Source organism: Penaeus monodon, chromosome 18 (genome assembly GCF_015228065.2).
Source record: "Penaeus monodon isolate SGIC_2016 chromosome 18, NSTDA_Pmon_1, whole genome shotgun sequence".
NCBI classification, from domain to species: Eukaryota; Metazoa; Arthropoda; class Malacostraca; order Decapoda; family Penaeidae; genus Penaeus; species Penaeus monodon.
Genome location: NC_051403.1, coordinates 10,628,791 through 10,647,006, shown reverse-complemented (window position 1 = coordinate 10,647,006; position 18,216 = coordinate 10,628,791). Strand labels below are relative to the sequence as shown.

At 41.8% G+C, this 18,216-nt stretch overlaps 1 protein-coding gene across 1 annotated transcript; it reads right to left on the bottom strand.

Annotated features, from left to right (window-relative positions):
• Nucleotides 1-14,814: 14,814 nt before the first annotated feature.
• Nucleotides 14,815-16,708, bottom strand: LOC119584229 (metallothionein-1). Its single transcript, XM_037932739.1, has 3 exons — nucleotides 16,555-16,708; nucleotides 15,304-15,381; nucleotides 14,815-15,063 (listed from the first exon to the last, which is right to left on the bottom strand). Exons 1-3 carry the CDS (start codon nucleotides 16,574-16,576, stop codon nucleotides 14,987-14,989), a joined length of 177 nt encoding a protein of 58 aa, XP_037788667.1. The 5' UTR covers nucleotides 16,577-16,708; the 3' UTR covers nucleotides 14,815-14,986.
• Between the last annotated feature and the right edge of the window lie 1,508 nt (nucleotides 16,709-18,216).

The window sequence follows — 18,216 nt, the reverse complement described above, 5'->3', positions numbered from 1 at the left end:
CCCATGTGGTTTTAGCAAACGCACAAGAATTTAAAAACCTTTTTTTTAGAGTGTACGCTAGTGTTCGGGGGGAGCCTAGCGTGAGTGAGTGAGTTTCTTTTGGGGCCCCGGCGGTTAAATATGCCAGCCGCGTGTATACTTCCCAGTTCATAAGCTGACGGTGATTGGGAGAGTCGTTTGCCAAAAACCGCCCGGACCTGACTCTACCGAGCGCGGAAACTCTCGCACGTTGGTCACCACAATGTGGCACGATCTCGAGATTTTTTTTTCCCTCTTTAAAAAAAAAAGAAAAAATTATCTCCGTAGCTGTTTTTTTTTTTAGTTTGAGAGTACTTTCAAAACCCCAAGGATTCCTTCCTATATCGATTCCAAAGGGGATTTTCTTTTACCATTTCTCAAGGGTAAAACCCAGTGCTATTACTTTAATTTTATCGAAAGTATTTGAGTTTATTTGAAAATGTTCCTTCTTTTCAAAACATTTTTATAGTTTTTTTCCTGAAATTGAGGGTTAGGAGATGTCTTTCGGGGCTTATCCAGCACGGAATACCTCCTTCTCCGGGACTTTGCTGGGTCCCAGAAAAATGGGGGATCCCTGGCTCTTGGGCCACTCTCGAACCCGCATGCTGGAGTGGTACGCGATTGGGTCCCTGCCAAGGGATCGCCACTTCTCCAGAACTGCAGGGTTTCGGGAGTGCGAGTTCGGGGCACTGATATGGGCGGTTTGGCTACCCTGCGGGCCCTTCAAATTCCCCCCCCCTCCATGGGCCACCCTGAGGTATTTCACCTGGCAGACAAAGGGAGGAGGAGTGTGCCCGTGGGTTCACTATGGCATTCTCGCCCGATTCACAAAACCCTGAGGGACCCTTTCTTAGGGAGCTCTTCAAGCGCGTAACACCGAAGCAGCTCGGAGTCCCCCTGGAGACATTAGGGCCACGAAGCGTGTCGCAATGCCGGCCAAATGGTAATCAAATCTTGCGTCACTCTGGTGCGTGGGGCCGGACACTGCTAAAGGGGAAAAGGGGGAAACATTCAAGGAATCTTGCAGGAGGTTGAAGGCCATTTCTTGGAAAGTGCCCTTCGCCCCCCCAGCAACCCCCTTAGAAAGCAGAACTCAACCCTTCTACAGAGGACGACATCTCAGATCATTTTGGGAGTTCGTAAATTTTGGCTTAGCTTTTTGAGCGTTGTACCGGGTAGCCCTTCCAACAGTTAGTTTGGATGAAACCCTGTCACAGTGCCTGTACCAGACCCCCCTCAGCGAAGAACCCCTACCCTAACGAGGTTTGGATGGTTTTTCCAAACAAAGAGTGGGAAAAGCGAGGCATTGTGTTTCCCTGTAAACTGTTAAAGGCGGGGGTAAAACCCATGGCTCCGGGCCCATACACCTGACGCGATCGGCATCGGGTCCCATTCCCCCTGCCCTGCTGGGGGGCGTGGCATCCCTCTCGGGAAAGGGGGAAAGGGGATCATTGGGACTGTAGCACTAAAACACTGCTCAGCATACCAGGAAAGGGTTTTCCGCCCACATTCTTCTAAAACGGACCCGCACCATTATGAGGCATCAGAGACCGGAGCATCTGGATTTACCCCTGGCAAGCCCCACAATAGACTGAACTAGCGCTTCGAGAAATTTGTGGAACCCCGTCGTGAGTTTGGTCGGGGGTTTTCTTGAAACCCTACATCGCCCCAAGAAGGCTTTTTGACCCGGGCATCGGGAATCGCTAGAGAGATCCGGGAACTCAGGGGAAATTCCCACAGTTTATTGCCCTAAAGCAACCCTTTATACTGTACTGAAAGTGCTGTAAAGTGTGGTGGGGGGGCTGTCAAATTCAGGGGGAGGCAGGCTGTGCCTTTTACCATACTTTTCAAAACCCGTAGGGCTGGATAAAGGGGAGAGCTACTAGCCAAAGCAGTGTGTAGCAACTCTAGGGAATAGCAAGGCTCGCATTGACTTTTTCCCCGAGCTGTAACCTATAGAGTCCTTTGGGGTCATTGGTGGGGGCTTTTTGGTGCTTTCAATGAGGGAAAGCCCTTGGGCCGTAGGGTTTCCCGGACCCAAAACCAAAATTTTAGGACTTTGGGGGCCTGTTAGGGGAACCCGTTCAGTCATCCATGCTGTGGCAAGGATGTTGAAGTTAAAGGGGTTTTACATACCTTGGGACATAGTCCTTCTCTGGGTGTCAGCCAGATCAATGACTGATTGGTATGGGGAACAGGAACCCCCGAAAATTGATCAACAAAGTATTTGGGTTGTCGGTACCATGCAGAAGGACCAAGCTGGTGTCTTCATCGCCTTTATACTGCCAGTTTTGCTCGGGAAGCGAACCTAGACGCTATCCAGTGTCTTGGGGTCCGTCTTTATGCCTTTTAAAAAATGCCTTTGCCGGGTCAGGGGGGCAGTTGGCAGGACCACGTTCCAACCCCGGTGCGAGACACCCTGAGTGGAGGGGCCTATGGACGACCCCCGGGGATCATGGCTTGGGCGCTCGACAGACCTGTCGCGAGAATTAGAGATGGGACGTGGGCCCGCCCGGGAATTTCCCAAGGGGTCCTCGTGGCGGGAAGCGAAGGGTGGATGCGGCCCCTGCCCCCATCGGCGTTAGCCCCTTTATGATGATTAGATTCCTGAACTTCGCTTTGTTTTTTAAAAACAAAAAATATATGTATATATATGATCCAGTTTCCTAGAGCAATCCCGGTGATGTGTTGTGTATTGTAATTATTCTATTTTTTAATATATATATTTTTTTTTTTGCATTGACCTACATCTTTCGTATACAACATTTTTTTATCAATAATATTAAAAAATCAAACAGGTGCCATCGTTGCTTTGACGACTGCTTCAGTAAATTTTTCCCCATAAAAAAGCTGGTGTCTCGTTTTGTAGCCTATTGAACCCCTTTTTTCATATTTTATTCCACGATAAGAGACGTGGTGTCCTTCTTTTTTAAGGGCTTTTCGATAGACTTTTTGATAAAACCCTGCATGATCCCCCTAGAGCGTTGCGCTCATTGATAAAAAGGTGGTCTGGATTGCATTTATTTAGTGTCAGCACTGGTGTAAAAAAAAAAAAAAAAAAAAAAAAAAAAAAAAAAAAACAAAACAAAAAAAAATATATATATATATATGTATATATATATATAATATATAATATATATATATATATATATATAAAATATATATATATTCATTTAAGTGGGATCTTCAGTCATTCAAAACAAATAATCATATTTTTCGTGATATCAAAATTGCCCATACAAAAAATTTGTTGGGGCAACAATGTAATTTTACTGGACTTTTAAGACACATTAGAGAGACAGCTAAATTCCCAGAGAATTGGTTTGCTACGTAAATGTAGACCCTTTATCATTATTATTATTGTTTATTTATTTATTTATTCTTTAAGATCAGATTGTCTTGAATATTTCTTTATTTATCTTATTTCGAGTATTGTTGATCATAAAGGATGCTAGCTGTTCCGGTTCACAATAAGCATTTGGACCTGTTCTTTTTGATCTGATTAAGATTCTTTCACCTATCCATAGTACAAATTATCATCAAATGATTGGTGCTCTGACCCTATTTTGTAAAATAGGGTCAGAGCATCAGTCTAAGTACCCATCTGATAGAGCGTTGCTGGGTGAATTCCAGCTTATTTATCCATGTTCAACTTCATGGACGTAAATTTAAACCAGTTCCTTCCTTTCTCCTCATACGGTTATGGTGTGGAGGTCACTTCCACTTATTGTTTTTTTGGGGATAATATTACCGAGTTTAAAGAAAATCGTAAATACAACAAATTCTTCTAGTCTGTCTTGGTATTTTTTGCTTCTCTTAGTTTCCATATATATATATAAACGTTGAGGATCTTCTTTAAGGGAAGTCTTAACAGTCTAGGGGGTTTGTAGATTTTTTAATCTAATGAACTGATGACTTGATGGATGTGCGTCTACATATTAAAAAAAAAAAAAAAAAAAAAAAAGCATTATTGGCGAAAATCATGTATCCACATCTCGTGCTATGGAGTTTTCAAAAAATGTTTGACGCATAAAATCAAAATAAGTAGGATAAAGAACTTCCCCTGGTGTGTGGCAAGCTCGATTTCCGGTCAGAAGGATCTCCGGAAACTTTCAATGAGGACAACCATGATGGAACTCTTAGTAACCCTACTAAGGATGAAGGAGATCATCATAAACAATAATGATGAAAGTAATAATAAAAGTTATAATAATAATAAATTGATAATAATGATAATATTAATAGTAACGATGATGATGATGATGATGATAACGATGGTGATGATGATAGTAATAGTAATAATAACAACAATTATAATAACTATGATATGGTAAAATTACAAAAATAATAAAGGTAAAGATAACAAAAGCAAATTAAAGTGTCCGAAAAGTTCCCAGGGGAGAGTGAATTTTTTCACTGCGGTGAGTTCCTGGATGATGACTATGATAGTACTGCTGTTTGTCTGGACTTTTGGGGATGAGGAGGTGGACTTTTTTGTGTCTTTTCCTGTACACACCTGCCCTTGATAAAGCTTGCCAACGTGACGAGTCGGGAGCTGCCTGTGCTGCTGAAGGCCTGGGTACTTGTGGTACTGAGGCAGCTGGTATGCCCCTTCCTATAGCCATCGGGCATCTGGCTGCAGACCAGGAAGGGCAGCTACATGAAGTCCTAGATCAGTTCCCAACTTTTTTCTCCAGGGACAAGCAGGCCATAGGCTACGTACCAGGAGTGCAGCATCGCATCATCACCACAACAGACACCCCAGTTTGTGACACTCCATGTGGTACACATGGAGTGTGACCGTATACTCAAGGTGTCATAGAGTCATCCTCGAGCCCCTGGCTTTCACCAGTGGTACTAGTCCGGAAAAGAGTTGGTTTTCACCTCTTCTGTGTCGACTACCGGGACCTGAACCAGGTGACGACCTCAGACACCTATCCCCTTCCCCACATCGATGAGATGTTGGACTCTCTGTCAGGAAACGCCTGGTTCACTGTTCTGGACGGCCAGTCAGCCAACTGGGCCATCTCTTTGCACCCTGACGATCGCCCAAAGACCGCCTTCAGTGATGGCCATCGACTGCTGCAGTTTCAGAGGCTTCCCTTTGGCCTCTCCACTGCACCAACATTTCAGCGGACAATGAATATTGCCTTGGCATCTGTATTGGGATGTCACACCCCTGCATACCTGGACGATGTGGTGGTTGCATCGGCGAACTTCGATGAACACCTACAACATCTCCAGGAGACACTGGCTCTTCTGCACAAAGCAGGGATGAAGCTGAACCTTGAGAAGTGTGAGTTTGCCAAGCACCAGGTGAAGCTTTTGGGTTTCTTTGTTGGTCCTGAGGGTGTGCCACACGCTGTTGCATACTGGTCCCGCACCCTAAAGGACGCCGAGATCCGCTATGCCGTCATCGACTTGGAGGCGCTGGGTGTGGTAGAAGCTGTCCGTGCCTTTGATCTGTATTTTTACGGTCGACGGTGTGTAATCTGGACAGACCACCAGCCCTTGGTTGAGGTATATTCCAGGTGCACGAAGAGCACCCACTTGGTATGCATACGAACTTGGGGGCTATGACTTCAAGACAGTACAAGACAGGGGCCAGCAACCACGTGCCAGACCTTCTCTCACGACCAGCAGGTGGTGTACCTCCATCTATGAAGACAGCATGCCTACTAGAACAGGCTCCAGGAGGCACATGATGATGCTGCTGATGAGATGGACCTCAGTGGAATGACAGCTGTTCAGACGAGGGAGCACCAGCTATGGGACCCGGCATGCGAGGACCTCCTGGGTTGGCTGGAAGGACGCCAGGCTGTACCAGGGGAGAGACCTCCTGCTGCACTCTTCAGCTTTAAGGTGGAGGAAGGTGTTCTGTACTACCTGCGGACTTTTCCTGATCGGGTAGTGAGGCAGGTTTATGTCCCCAAACACCTCTAGCCACAGGCACTACGACAAGCCCACTGCCCTCTGACTGCCACCCATCCTGGGGTCCACCATACATTCCAGAACCTGCAGGGCGCCTGGTATTTCCCCAATATGTATCATCTGGTGAGGGAGTATGTGGCTGCCTGCCATGCATGTCAGCAGCGCAAGGGTGTGGCAGGATGCACCCCAATGGAAGGCCATCCACTGCCAGAGGTCCCACTGGTGACAGTGTCAGCTGACTTATAGACTTGCGGGGATCAGCAGCAGTACTCTCCATTGTGAACCATCAACATGGTTTAGCTGGTCCACTGCGTGATAAGAGGGCCGACAGATTTGCTATGGGCCTTTGTCGACCATTATGTGACTCTATTTGGGCCACCTGACCGAGTGGCACTCACTTCTGGAGGCCCTGTGAGTGCAACACTCTTTCACAGTGGCCTATCACCCCCAGTCCAATGGGGTGGTGGAGTGCACGAATCGGACAGTGAAGGATGCGCTGGTGGCACTGGCTCGGCAGGCTCCTTCGCAGTGGCCCACCCATCTTCCTGCTGTTCGCCTCGCCTTGAACTCAGCCCTCCACCGTGCTGTGGGGGACCAGCCGCTATACTTGCTGACGGGTCTTATGGGAAGGGGCTGATTAATCGCCAGGCTGTGGACCCCAACCTGATATTGGCACGTCTTGCAGACGCCCGCCGGCTAGCTGTTGAAGTGTGCCGGAAGATGCAGGAGACCAACAAGGCCCAGTATCTCTGGTCCTACATAAGGTCCTAGGGAACCATAAATCCTGCTGTGTACAGAAGCGGTTGGGCTCTGTTAGTTACGATGACCAGGTGTTGTGTGTGTGAGTGACTCGAAACATTTATGGTAGTGGGGTTCTTGAAATTGGATTTTGAACCAAGGGTCGGTCCTTGACCATCAGCTCAAACTATAGTGTGTAAGAAGAGAGAGAGAAAAAAAAGTTCTTGTGTTGATATCTTCCCATATTGTGATATTTTACTAGTCTTTATTTTAAATATTTTTTTGAATTTTACATTTTCGAGTTTTGTATTATGTTTTTATATGAATTTGTACATGGTGCTATCGGGTACTGGGACTCCTGGAGGTGTGGCGTTTTCCGTTCCGGGAGAAGGGCTGTAGTATGATGTATACCTTGGTACAAGAACGCACCCGGATTCGTGGATTCATTTATGCAACGGGTGATAACCATGTTGCCATTTGGGGTGCTTTTCTTTAATTGAATGCGCTTGCTGCCCACACATCGGCACACCCCTTGTTTTTTTTCTTTATTAAACGCCCCACCCCAGGAGAACACCAAATGATTTCTTGTGTGAGAGAGGTCGTAGTCCACACCAACACCTTCACAACTTGGAAAGGCAGCACCCCTTGGGCCCAGTGAGCGGTGGAATCGCCACCCGGGAGCAGTTGGGGGTAACCTAGGTTGTGAAGGGAGTGTGAGTGTGGTCTGGGCAGACATTTGTGTTTTATATCATCTGTGCTTTTTTTATGTTCAGTGTCCACTGCCCGTATGTTTTCCATAAACCAACTCGACTGTGATATGTAACCTTTTGACAGCAATAATGCCGTGGAAAAACCCAACTTGGTCTCTCTTCTCCTGTAGGCTTAGGAGGTAACCTTTGCCCCGGGTTTTTCCCCTGCCCATGCTCGTACCCTATAATTAACGACCCCAGGAATACTCGTCAGCTCCTGTAGAAAGGGTGATGGTAGATAAACTACACACCAAGTACTACAGTACTCTTCTGTAATAATGTGTCCCAAAAAGTCATAACAACTATAACTACCCCTGCTAGCCATTGTACTAGGGTAGTCTTATAACTGGTGGCAGGGTGGTCATTGCTTTTTTGGCTTGCAACATAAACACATTGACCAGCTTCCATGATCCACCATGCCTACAAAACCATGTGAGTACATGTTTTGGGGGCCCCTTTTCCTTTCCCTCCTTCCCCATAAATGCATTAAGCCATATGTGCAGTCATTCTCACGCAGGTTTTGTTGGGTAAAAGTGCTAAGTGACTGCAAATGGCTCGTTCTTACACTATTCTTTTGACCTTAGATCGCATTACTGTGTGATCAGGGTATGTGGTCAACAAACATGACTAGCATTCATTAAACAAATAGTTTAAATTAATTTTTCTTGTTATTAGTTATTTATATAGTTTCAACTGCAACGAATTTAACGCATTTATTGCTTTATCTATATTACAAATTTCATACCATCTATTTCTCTTCTCGTAGCGCATTTTCAAAGTCATGACCCAACCGCACTTCCCCTTTTCCTTCCGGTCGGGCAGGACATGGAAGACCAAGAGATGACCGCTCGTTTTTCCTGTGATTTGATTGTTGTGTTGACACCATGGGGATAACCATAGCATCGTTACATTGCAAAATTGATGACATGTTCTATGGGCGTTAGAACGGAGCTTGTAACGCAATTTTATAGAAATTTATTATTTCGATTATAGCGTTAGGATCTTCCCCATATCACAGTGCACAGAGATGCCCGATTTTAAAATGGGGTTGCATAAATCGTCTAATAGATCTACGCTCTGACATTGCGATAGCAGGTACAGGTAAAACCAAAAATTATTTGTTCGATGGCAACTTTTGAGTTTGGTGTGACCCGTAGTTACATCTGTTAATTAATGTAGGACTTGGGTTTAAGCTAGAATCATTAATCGCTTATTAATCACACCTTTCTCACCCTCTAGAAGTCGCTTGCATATTTTGGGTAAATCCCAAGCGATCGTGATTCGTGATAGTTAAATACTTGTAGGGAATGTCATGAGCGCCTATCACAGATACACAGAAGAGAGCAGGTTATTTATAGATTTTCCCAGCTCAATTCGCTTCATTGTAGGCCATTTTGGGTATAGAAACCCCAGTCGATGAAGACTGACATGCATAACTAGACATGTCTAACTCGGCAGTTCAGACCCCAAGAAGATTTGCCCGCCAGAAAGCTTGCCAATATATATTTTTTTTACGTCACCATTCCTTAATGCATACATTCTCTCGCATATGATGAATTCAGTGTGGTAGTTGAAATAATTTTGTATATATAGCATTGCTAATTTATCTCAGTATTTTTATATTGAAGGTTAATCTTCGTGTTTGTGATTCATTCTTTGTGCTAGCTCACTCTCATTCGCTCACACACACACACACACTTACTCACTATTCTACGAGAAAATAAGACACTGAAACCTCTTCATTACTAGGGTTTGTTGCTGTCGTAGTTGAGGTGTAAAGACCTATGATGTATCTCTTTTGCCCACGATTTTGTCAGTTGTGATGAGGGACGTGTACATGATGTACAATTTCTTATTCCACATACATTTCTTCTCTGTGTGATGACAATTGGTTCAAGTAAAGCTTTGCAGATTACCGTTGTCGTTTCCCTTATCTACTCTCATATCTATCAGAGACAGTTGGTAGTTCAAGCCAGGTCCATGCGGATCACTATCTTTATCTTTGTAAAAATAAACCACAAAGCGAAAAAAAAGACGAAGATAGAATAAAAACGAACATTAAAAACTGCAAATTTATATAAATAACCGGCTATTGGCACTTAACATCCCCTCTTCTCTGTTGCCTTTCTTTTTCTCTTACTATCTTGTCCCTTACATGTATAATCTGGTTTGCTGATATCCGACACGACACAGTCAGCTTAGAATGCTGTAGGAATTGAATTTGAATTGAATTTGTTTATTTAGCCAAAAACATTTACAAAGTGGACAGTTGATACAGAAATAATACAGTAGATTTGGCTGCGCCTTTCGAGAGCACCATGTTCTCTTAAAAGGCACTTTAACAACAACATAACATTAAACTGATTACATATTAATTTGGGCAAAATGAAATACAATACAAATATAGATTAGTTCCATTATTACTTAAATCGACATTATGCGTAAAATACATCAAAGAATTTATATGTGAAAGAAAGAAAGAATCAAACAAACAAAAAGAAAAAAAGTCAACTTAAGTCATATGAATAGGTTCAAACGTAGATATAATAACTATTATTCTTAATCAAATACTAACTAAACAAAATGAGGAATAAAGCAGGCAAACACTTCATATAATAACATGACCATGGAGTAGCATTCTACACAATTTCTTGGGTTTTTTAAGATCTCATTGGCTGATTATATTGTGCTAACAAATGCTGTTTTAGTGAGTTCTTAAAGACAGGAAGCGACACTACATTTCTTATGTGAAGGGGGAGTTCGTTCCATACGCATGCCCCTCTATATGATATTGCAGTTTGCGCCTACGAAGATCGAGGTTGAGGCAGACGAAGCAAGTTTTCATTTCGCAAATTATAATTTCCATTAAAACGTATAATAAATTTTTGATTGTTAGAGATGTAGCCATGTAAGGATTTGAAGACATACAAGACACTGCAATATACACTTATGTCATAAAATTTAAAAATCTTTTGGTGTCTAAATGCATTATTAGTGTGATCAAGTCCTTTGAGATTAGATATCAACCGTAAAACTTTTTTTTTGAGATACGAGGAGCGGCAGTACTTTGTTCCTCGAGCTCCCGCCACACACAGTATGGCAATACGTTAACAATGGATATACTAATGAATAATATAATGATCTGAGCACTCTTGTGGTGAGGCTATTTCTTATCAAGTTTAAAATACCACACTGCTTCCTAATTTTGCTGTTAATATTCTGAATGTGACTGCTCCAATTTAATCTGTCGTTGATGGCAAGGCCCAAAAACTTTGTTTCGGTCACTTGGTTAAGTGTCTGATTATTTATTTTCAGACAACCTCTTGTTTCGATTAAATAATATGTAATGACTCTTTTTTACACTAAGTGTAAGCTTATTGACTTTTAGCCAGTTGTCCACTTCAAGGAGTTCTGTGTTTGTAGTATGCACAAGAGACATCAGATCTGACCCACTGATACACAAACTGCTGTCGTCTGCAAAGAGCGTAAACTTTAAGTTGCAGCTGCAGTTTACGATATCGTTGATGAATATCAGAAATAGATAAGGAACCAGAACTGAACCCTGACGAACACCGAGTGATATTTTGGAAGGTTGTGACTTGTGCTGCTTAAAGTATACAAATTGTGATCTGTTTGAGAGGTACGACCCAAACTAGTCGTGTGCTTTCCCTCTTATACCATAGTGTCTAAGTTTTTTTCAATAAGAGGGCATGATTCACAGTGTCAAAAGCTTTGCTGAGATCTAAAAAAATAACTCCTATAATAAATTCCTTGTCGTCAAATTTATTCAATATATAATCCGTGAATGACAGTGTCGCAGTTTTAGTTGACTTGGAAGCCAAATTGAGAATCTGTTACTATAGTTAGTTATTAATAGTATACCCGAAAATCTTGAAGAATTCATTAATCTGAGCATTGCACCATTATCCATCTCTTTTGACTGCGTCTTCATTAGTGTAACTAAACTCTCGGATGATATCGAGGACTTATATGATATCCCTAATTACTGTAAATATATGCTTAATGTATCATGGAGAATGGGTGGCGTGGCAATTTACGTAAAGAGTGCACAAAATAGTTCAGTTCGCAAGGACCTAACAGTCAAAGAAATCTATAAGGAAGTACTTTTCATTGAACTGAAGAATGAAAATGGTAATGACAATATTATTGGTGTGATATATAGACGTCCTAAAACTGACTTCAACTTATTTATTGGTAAACTTACATGTCTACTGAACAGTATAAATAAAGAAAAAAAGACAGTTCATATAACTGGTGACTTTAACATTAATTTAATGAAACAGGCTGACCCTCAAGTGCTTGAACTGACTAACGTCTTTAATGAAAACTTTTTATTCCACTTAATTACCAAACCAACAAGTGTTAACAAAGGCTCAGCTTCGCTTATTGACCATATATGGTTAAATGGTATTATAAATAATATAATTAATGGCATCATATATTCACAGACATCCGACCACTTTGTTCAAATACCAGTCTTTTCTTCCATCTACAAGTAAAACAACAGTTCAGTATAGAGACCTATCAAATGCTAAAATCAGCCAGTTTATATATACATATATATATACACATACATACAACATACATACAACACACACACACGACCATTTCGTATAACAATGTGCAGGCATGTTTGCAGGCCCGTCTATGTAGGTAGTTTCGCTTAGGTAAACTAAAGTGCATCATCAAACTTTGTAAGTCTATGAACCCTAGTACAATGGCTAGCAGGGGTAGTCATAGTTATGACGGCTTGACTTTTATTATGGAAGAGTACAATACAGTAAGGGAACACACAAAATAATGTCTTGGTGTAAGTGCGGAGTCGCGTGTCCGGCCAGCCAGCCCTGAGTGCGAAGGCTGGACTGACCTTATCACGTCAAGCGCTGGACACAAACTGAGAGGTCAGACGAGGTCAGATAAAATTGTCATCTACTCCCTCGCCAAGTTGGTTCAAAACTTTGGGCCACGTGGCAACCAGTCACATGGTCTGCTGTCTAATTATGCTGTACACGCTATATTGCTATGAAGGGTCATTAACAGACGGAACCGATGACTTCACCTCGCTCCCCCCACATTTCCTGCTGCTGCATCACTATTCCTGCCAATAGCTGTACTTCCATTCCACGTGTCCGGTGGACGCTCACCGCTTGTGCCCGAGGATGATCCAGTTTTATTCAGTTCATGCACGGCACTCAACAAGCACAGAACACACCACACACCACCAGCCTCCGGGTTGGCGGGTGCGGGAGTGCGTGTCCAGCCCAACTTACCCTAAGACATCGTCTCGTGTGTTCCCTTCACTGTATAGAACTCTTCAATAATAAAGAAGTCAAGCCGTTATAACCACTCACTGCCAACTAGTCAACCATTGTTCAGAGGCCTTTCACAGTCGTTAGACTGTGAAAGGCCTCTGAACAAATTTTGTTTATATACACGCTATACACATTTCTGCTCTTTTGAACTTCCAAATTATACTCTCATAATCTTGTGTAGCTAGTTAGACTGAAGATATATATTTAAGTTTACCTTGACGGCTTTTCTGAGCCTAGGCATGCGAAAGGGGACGAAACATTCCCTAGGTTAGTGATTAATGCTCGTCTCTTTTTCATGTGGTTGTCCCGCCTAAACTGAAGTTCTATGTAGTGTTGGATAATGCAACTTGCTGTTACTAGATTTGGGCAAATAAACCAATAAATAAACACTTCAAACCACTTTCAAATGGCTGGCTTCATTAATTGGTCATGGTTGTTTGACCCCCAGTCAAATTTGAGATTAGCAAGGGCCGAATGAGAGTAGGATAGCCAACCTACAATTTACTGCTTTCAACGTCTGAATGGAATGTGTGGGGGCGCGCGCTCTCTGCGAGTGTGCAATCAAATAAACAGGCTCTATATATCCATTACATTATATATATATGGTAAGATTACGAAAAGGAAATAATCAATTTGTTGTCCTTCGCTAGAGGTTTACAAATGAGCCGCCCGGTCCGAATGGTTCGCGAGGCGTTTTACGAGTAATCACTTATTCCAGGGATTGTGTATACGTATCGGTATGAGCGACTAGATGTGTCGAGATGGAATTATATGTAAAACCCGGTATAAACTTTACATGTACATTATACTGTAATCAGGTATGCAAGATATTTGATTAAATGAAATTTGTATAATGCAGACTTGAAAAATAGTTTGAATTTGCCGACAAATTTGGACTACGTTTCATCGCCAGTTACTATTCCACTACGTTGCCACTCAAATATTAGAAATTTATTTACAAGGACGAAATTGGTATGCAAGTCTAAATCATTTGTCCGCCAAAATTAAAATGTCAAGCAAGATAATCTTGTAAAAAGGGGGCCCCAACGTTCTCCAAAATCGCCCATGAAGCGATAGAGGGTGCGCAAGGCTAAAACACGCAAGCACACAGCGTGAAAGTCCAAACAAGCACGTGTGATGGAGACGGCGAGGACTTACAGTTGCAGTGTTATGTCCAACTACTCGCAAAGAAAGCGTAGCCCATCCACAAATGGAAGGTACCATTGAGCATATGGTTACGATTACTTAAAATGACCCCCCCCTCCCGTACTGTAACATGTACCTCCAACATAGTGTTATATCTGCAAGCAAAATCCTCAGAATGCATTCTAGATTTTTCTTCCTGTATTTTTAGGCCGTTCTACATAAAATAGTGAAGTATATGGGAGAATTGACACACAGCAACGATTACGTTATTTTATGGCATTGCTCATAAACCGAGAAGTTTAACCTCTAGGATTGAATATGATCTATGGATTACTGCTACCATACCATAGCTTTCAGTTACTTGAAACCGTTGTTTGGAACCAAATTATAACACAACGAAAGAAACTGCCATTTTATTAAAAGGATCTAATGCTTTCGAGTCCTTAAATGATGCAGTCGTTTGCATTTTATTTAAAATTAATAAAATTCGACTATACTGTCATTTTCGCAATACTCACCAGTTTAGCTTTATCCCCCCCCCCCCACCACCGCATAATAATACACAAGCGTTTATGAAGATTCAGAAACAATTGGGAAGCACAATTACAACTTGTATAAGTGTAGGAAGTTATATATATATAATATTTATAAATATATGCAGCAGCGTATACAGTAACAAGCCGATATTCTTACACAAAATTAAGCTTAGGAATGGTTACCGTGGAAACTTTTCAGTGCTTTTTTTTTTTTTTTTTTTTGGGGGGGGGGGATTTTGTAAGTATTATCCTTTGAGGACACAGGACTTGCATGTATTTAGGAAAATAAAATTCTAGTTTGACTCTTTATTTATTTAATAAAAATAAAAGGGGAGTCTCTTCGTTAAATTAGAAAAAATAAGAGATCATTAACAGAATAATTTATGTCAGAATCAATATAAAACTATAGAAAGTAGAGGTTCTTAACCTATAACAAAATACACGACTGGTCCCAATCTTCAGTCTTCTCCCTCTCCTCCTGCTCACTCCGCCGCACGGGAGAGACCGTCATGCAGGGAGCCATGAGGCGCTTAGCCTATGGACAACACTTGCATGGCTTGGGGCAAGTCTTGGCACAGTCCTCCTTCGAGGGACAAGAACACCCCGTTGTGCCTGTGAAATAGTAAAACAGGATTTAGATTTTAGATTTATTTCTAGTCTGAAAATAGTTCCATTCCTAAGTGGATGAAGTGGGTAAATACTGAATGTAGTGGCTATACAATTACATCTTACCAACTACACAAGACCATATTCTATAATTGTAGAAACGACACGATTTAAGTTAAGCGATTATAACTAGACATACGATTAATACAGGGTGAAATCGAGTAACAGAGGGAAAGAAATACTTACATTTCTCACAGGGTTCACAGCGACAGCTCTTGCACACGCATCCTGTCTTGCAGCCTCCCTCGGCGCACTCGCATTTATCTGCAATGTTGAAACACCTCAATTATTCAGGGGCGGAGGACGCCACAAAACCCTTTCCATTTAGGAAAAGGGGCAGGAGGTAAGGGGGAGGGGAAATATGCGTGTTAAGAAAGGAATGTAGAAAGAGGGTGGAAGAGTCCAGAGAATATGGAAAGAGCGAGAGGGAGTAAACATGGTGATTAAGGAAAAGATGGATTGAAGCAAGGAAGAAAGAGGGGAGGAAACATGTAAAACCATTTTATGGCTCAACCTTTAATGATAAAAAGGCCAATTCTTACACTACTAGAAGGCCTATTGTTATCTTTTCGTAAGAGATCGGACCTTGCAGAGACCGCACAGGTCACACGCAGATACGCACATGCAGACTCGCGCTCGCCCTCATACTCTCATGCCACAGCAAACTGGACTCGTCAGTACCTAAGAGTTAATTGAACTAATTGGGAAAAGACGGCTATCAAGTTACGTGCAACAAGTTGCCCAAAACAAGCTAAAACTAATCTGCAATAAAGGCTTGCGATAAAGTAATGGGCCGTGTGATTAAGAGATCAGTCATGAAGAGAAGCGATCAAGATTATCATACGTTGAAAAAGTGAAGAGGCACCTTCCTCATTATGATAAAAGCGATAAGGTAAACACCTCTTATCGCTTGCTGTAAAGACTATCGTCAAGATATCAAGCGATATACAAGGGCGTCGTTTTTAACCCCCCCCCCCCCTGAATATAGCACCGAGGTATATGGACGTCTTTTCAAGCCGGGGAACATACCCCCCCCCCCCCCAATCTAATTTTTGGTTATGCCGGAAAATTGGGCAAAGCTAAAAATCTAGGCAAGAATTCATGCTAAATTAATAATCTTCAGTCCGTATTAACAGAAGAGAAATACAACCCCTTAGGTCTGAGGCCCCAAACATGTGTATATCGCGGTTCTAGTAGTGAATGCATGGTTTAGGTTCTGCAAGCGTACACTAGATAAGTAATGATACTGATCAAGAAAGAACAGTGGCATCTACACGTGCCGTACGTTCGGCACAACTACCTGTTCGCGACAACACTAGGCATGATTAAGACTGGAAAGTGAGAAGACCGACACGGATAAAAAAAAATGCCCACTATTACTTTTCAATCTATGCCAGTAGTACGAATAATGATATTACAACACTAAAAAACACTTACCAATGCAGCAGGGACCAGGCATCTTGAGTGAAATTCAATGCGAGTTGAGCACGATCACACGAAATGGATGTACTGCTAGTTGAGCTTCTGTGTCGGACACCACGTGTACAATGTTTATATTGACGTAAGACAGCCAGCTGCGTGCCGTGTGCAGGGGCCTCACCGTTGCCAGTTAAGCTTTTAACGATTGAACTGAAACTAATCTTTTATATATTTATGCATGCGTAACATAGCCAGGGATGATAATATATCATGTCTTTTTAAGTATAATACAGGCGATAAGACTGAAATTCATGTATACTGTGACCTAAACTGTGTATTATATCATTTTCGTAAGAATCCTTAAAGCAGCGATAAACAATCAGTAATGTAAAACCGAATCTAACTATAAAATCATTCATTCAATCGTATGCAAAAAATATTAAGAAATTAGAATGTTTTAGAGGCCATGAGTGAATAATGATTTCAAAGCCGAGAGCGAGAACGCGGGAGCGAGCGAGAGCGAGCCGTGAGCAGAGCGTGAGTTTGAGAGCCGTGTGCATTCAGATCTATAGAATACGGGGCGTATTCAATTATCTTTTATCCGTTCTTTTTCGCTTAATAATAAATTATGATATTTGCGGTTATATTCATAGGCAACACGCTATCATACATTAGAGCTATCCATATTTCATCATTAGCAGGTGTTCGTCTCATCAGTCTGGGTATCTACTGTATGTAGTCCTACTATCAAGCGAACTAAATACAATTATCTAAAATTCTACATCCCTTGCTAAATATATTTCTACGGGATATTAAAAAAGAATACAGTACATACACACACACACACGTCTGAGTGTCTTTATAATACACACGCATGCCACACACACACACATACACATATATACACACATTCATAAGCGTTTGTGTGTGTGTGCGTCTATATATATATATATAAAACATATAAAACGGTTGTGTATGTGTGCGTCTATATATATATATATATATATATATATATATATATATATATATACATATATACACAATATGTATTTGTAGTACACACAATATATGTAACTATATATAGATATATATACACATACATACGTATATACATATACATACTGTCAACAATACGTAGCAAGACCGGATAAACTTTACACCCCCGTCCAAGCAGCTGCCTTCCTCCTTGGGCAGGAGGCAGATGTCGCCCGGTTTTCTCTTTTCGCACAGGGATAAACATCCGCCCTCGAAGGGAACCGCCGCATAAAAGGACACGTCCATAAAGCAGAGAGGGAGTGACACGGCAGACAGGCCAAGCCACACAGGGTCCAGCTCCACCACCTCGTCCTCCACCCAGAGGGCCAATAATGATTAGTAATTCACTTGATATTATTCAGCCTCATTAGATCTTCTATCCCTTCTTTTGCCAGAATAATAATATGGGTAAAAGCAAACATCGACGATACTTCAATTTAGTAATCATAGGTAACATATAATTGATACTTTATAATCAAAACTTACAAAACTATAAATCTATAAACTATACAAAATCAACACACTGCATATTGGCGCGTAGATAAACCGTGGAACACTAACACAGCCCATTAAATATACTACCATTCCGAATAAAACTAAACAATACGACGAACACCAAATTAGTACATTAAACCATAGTACGCA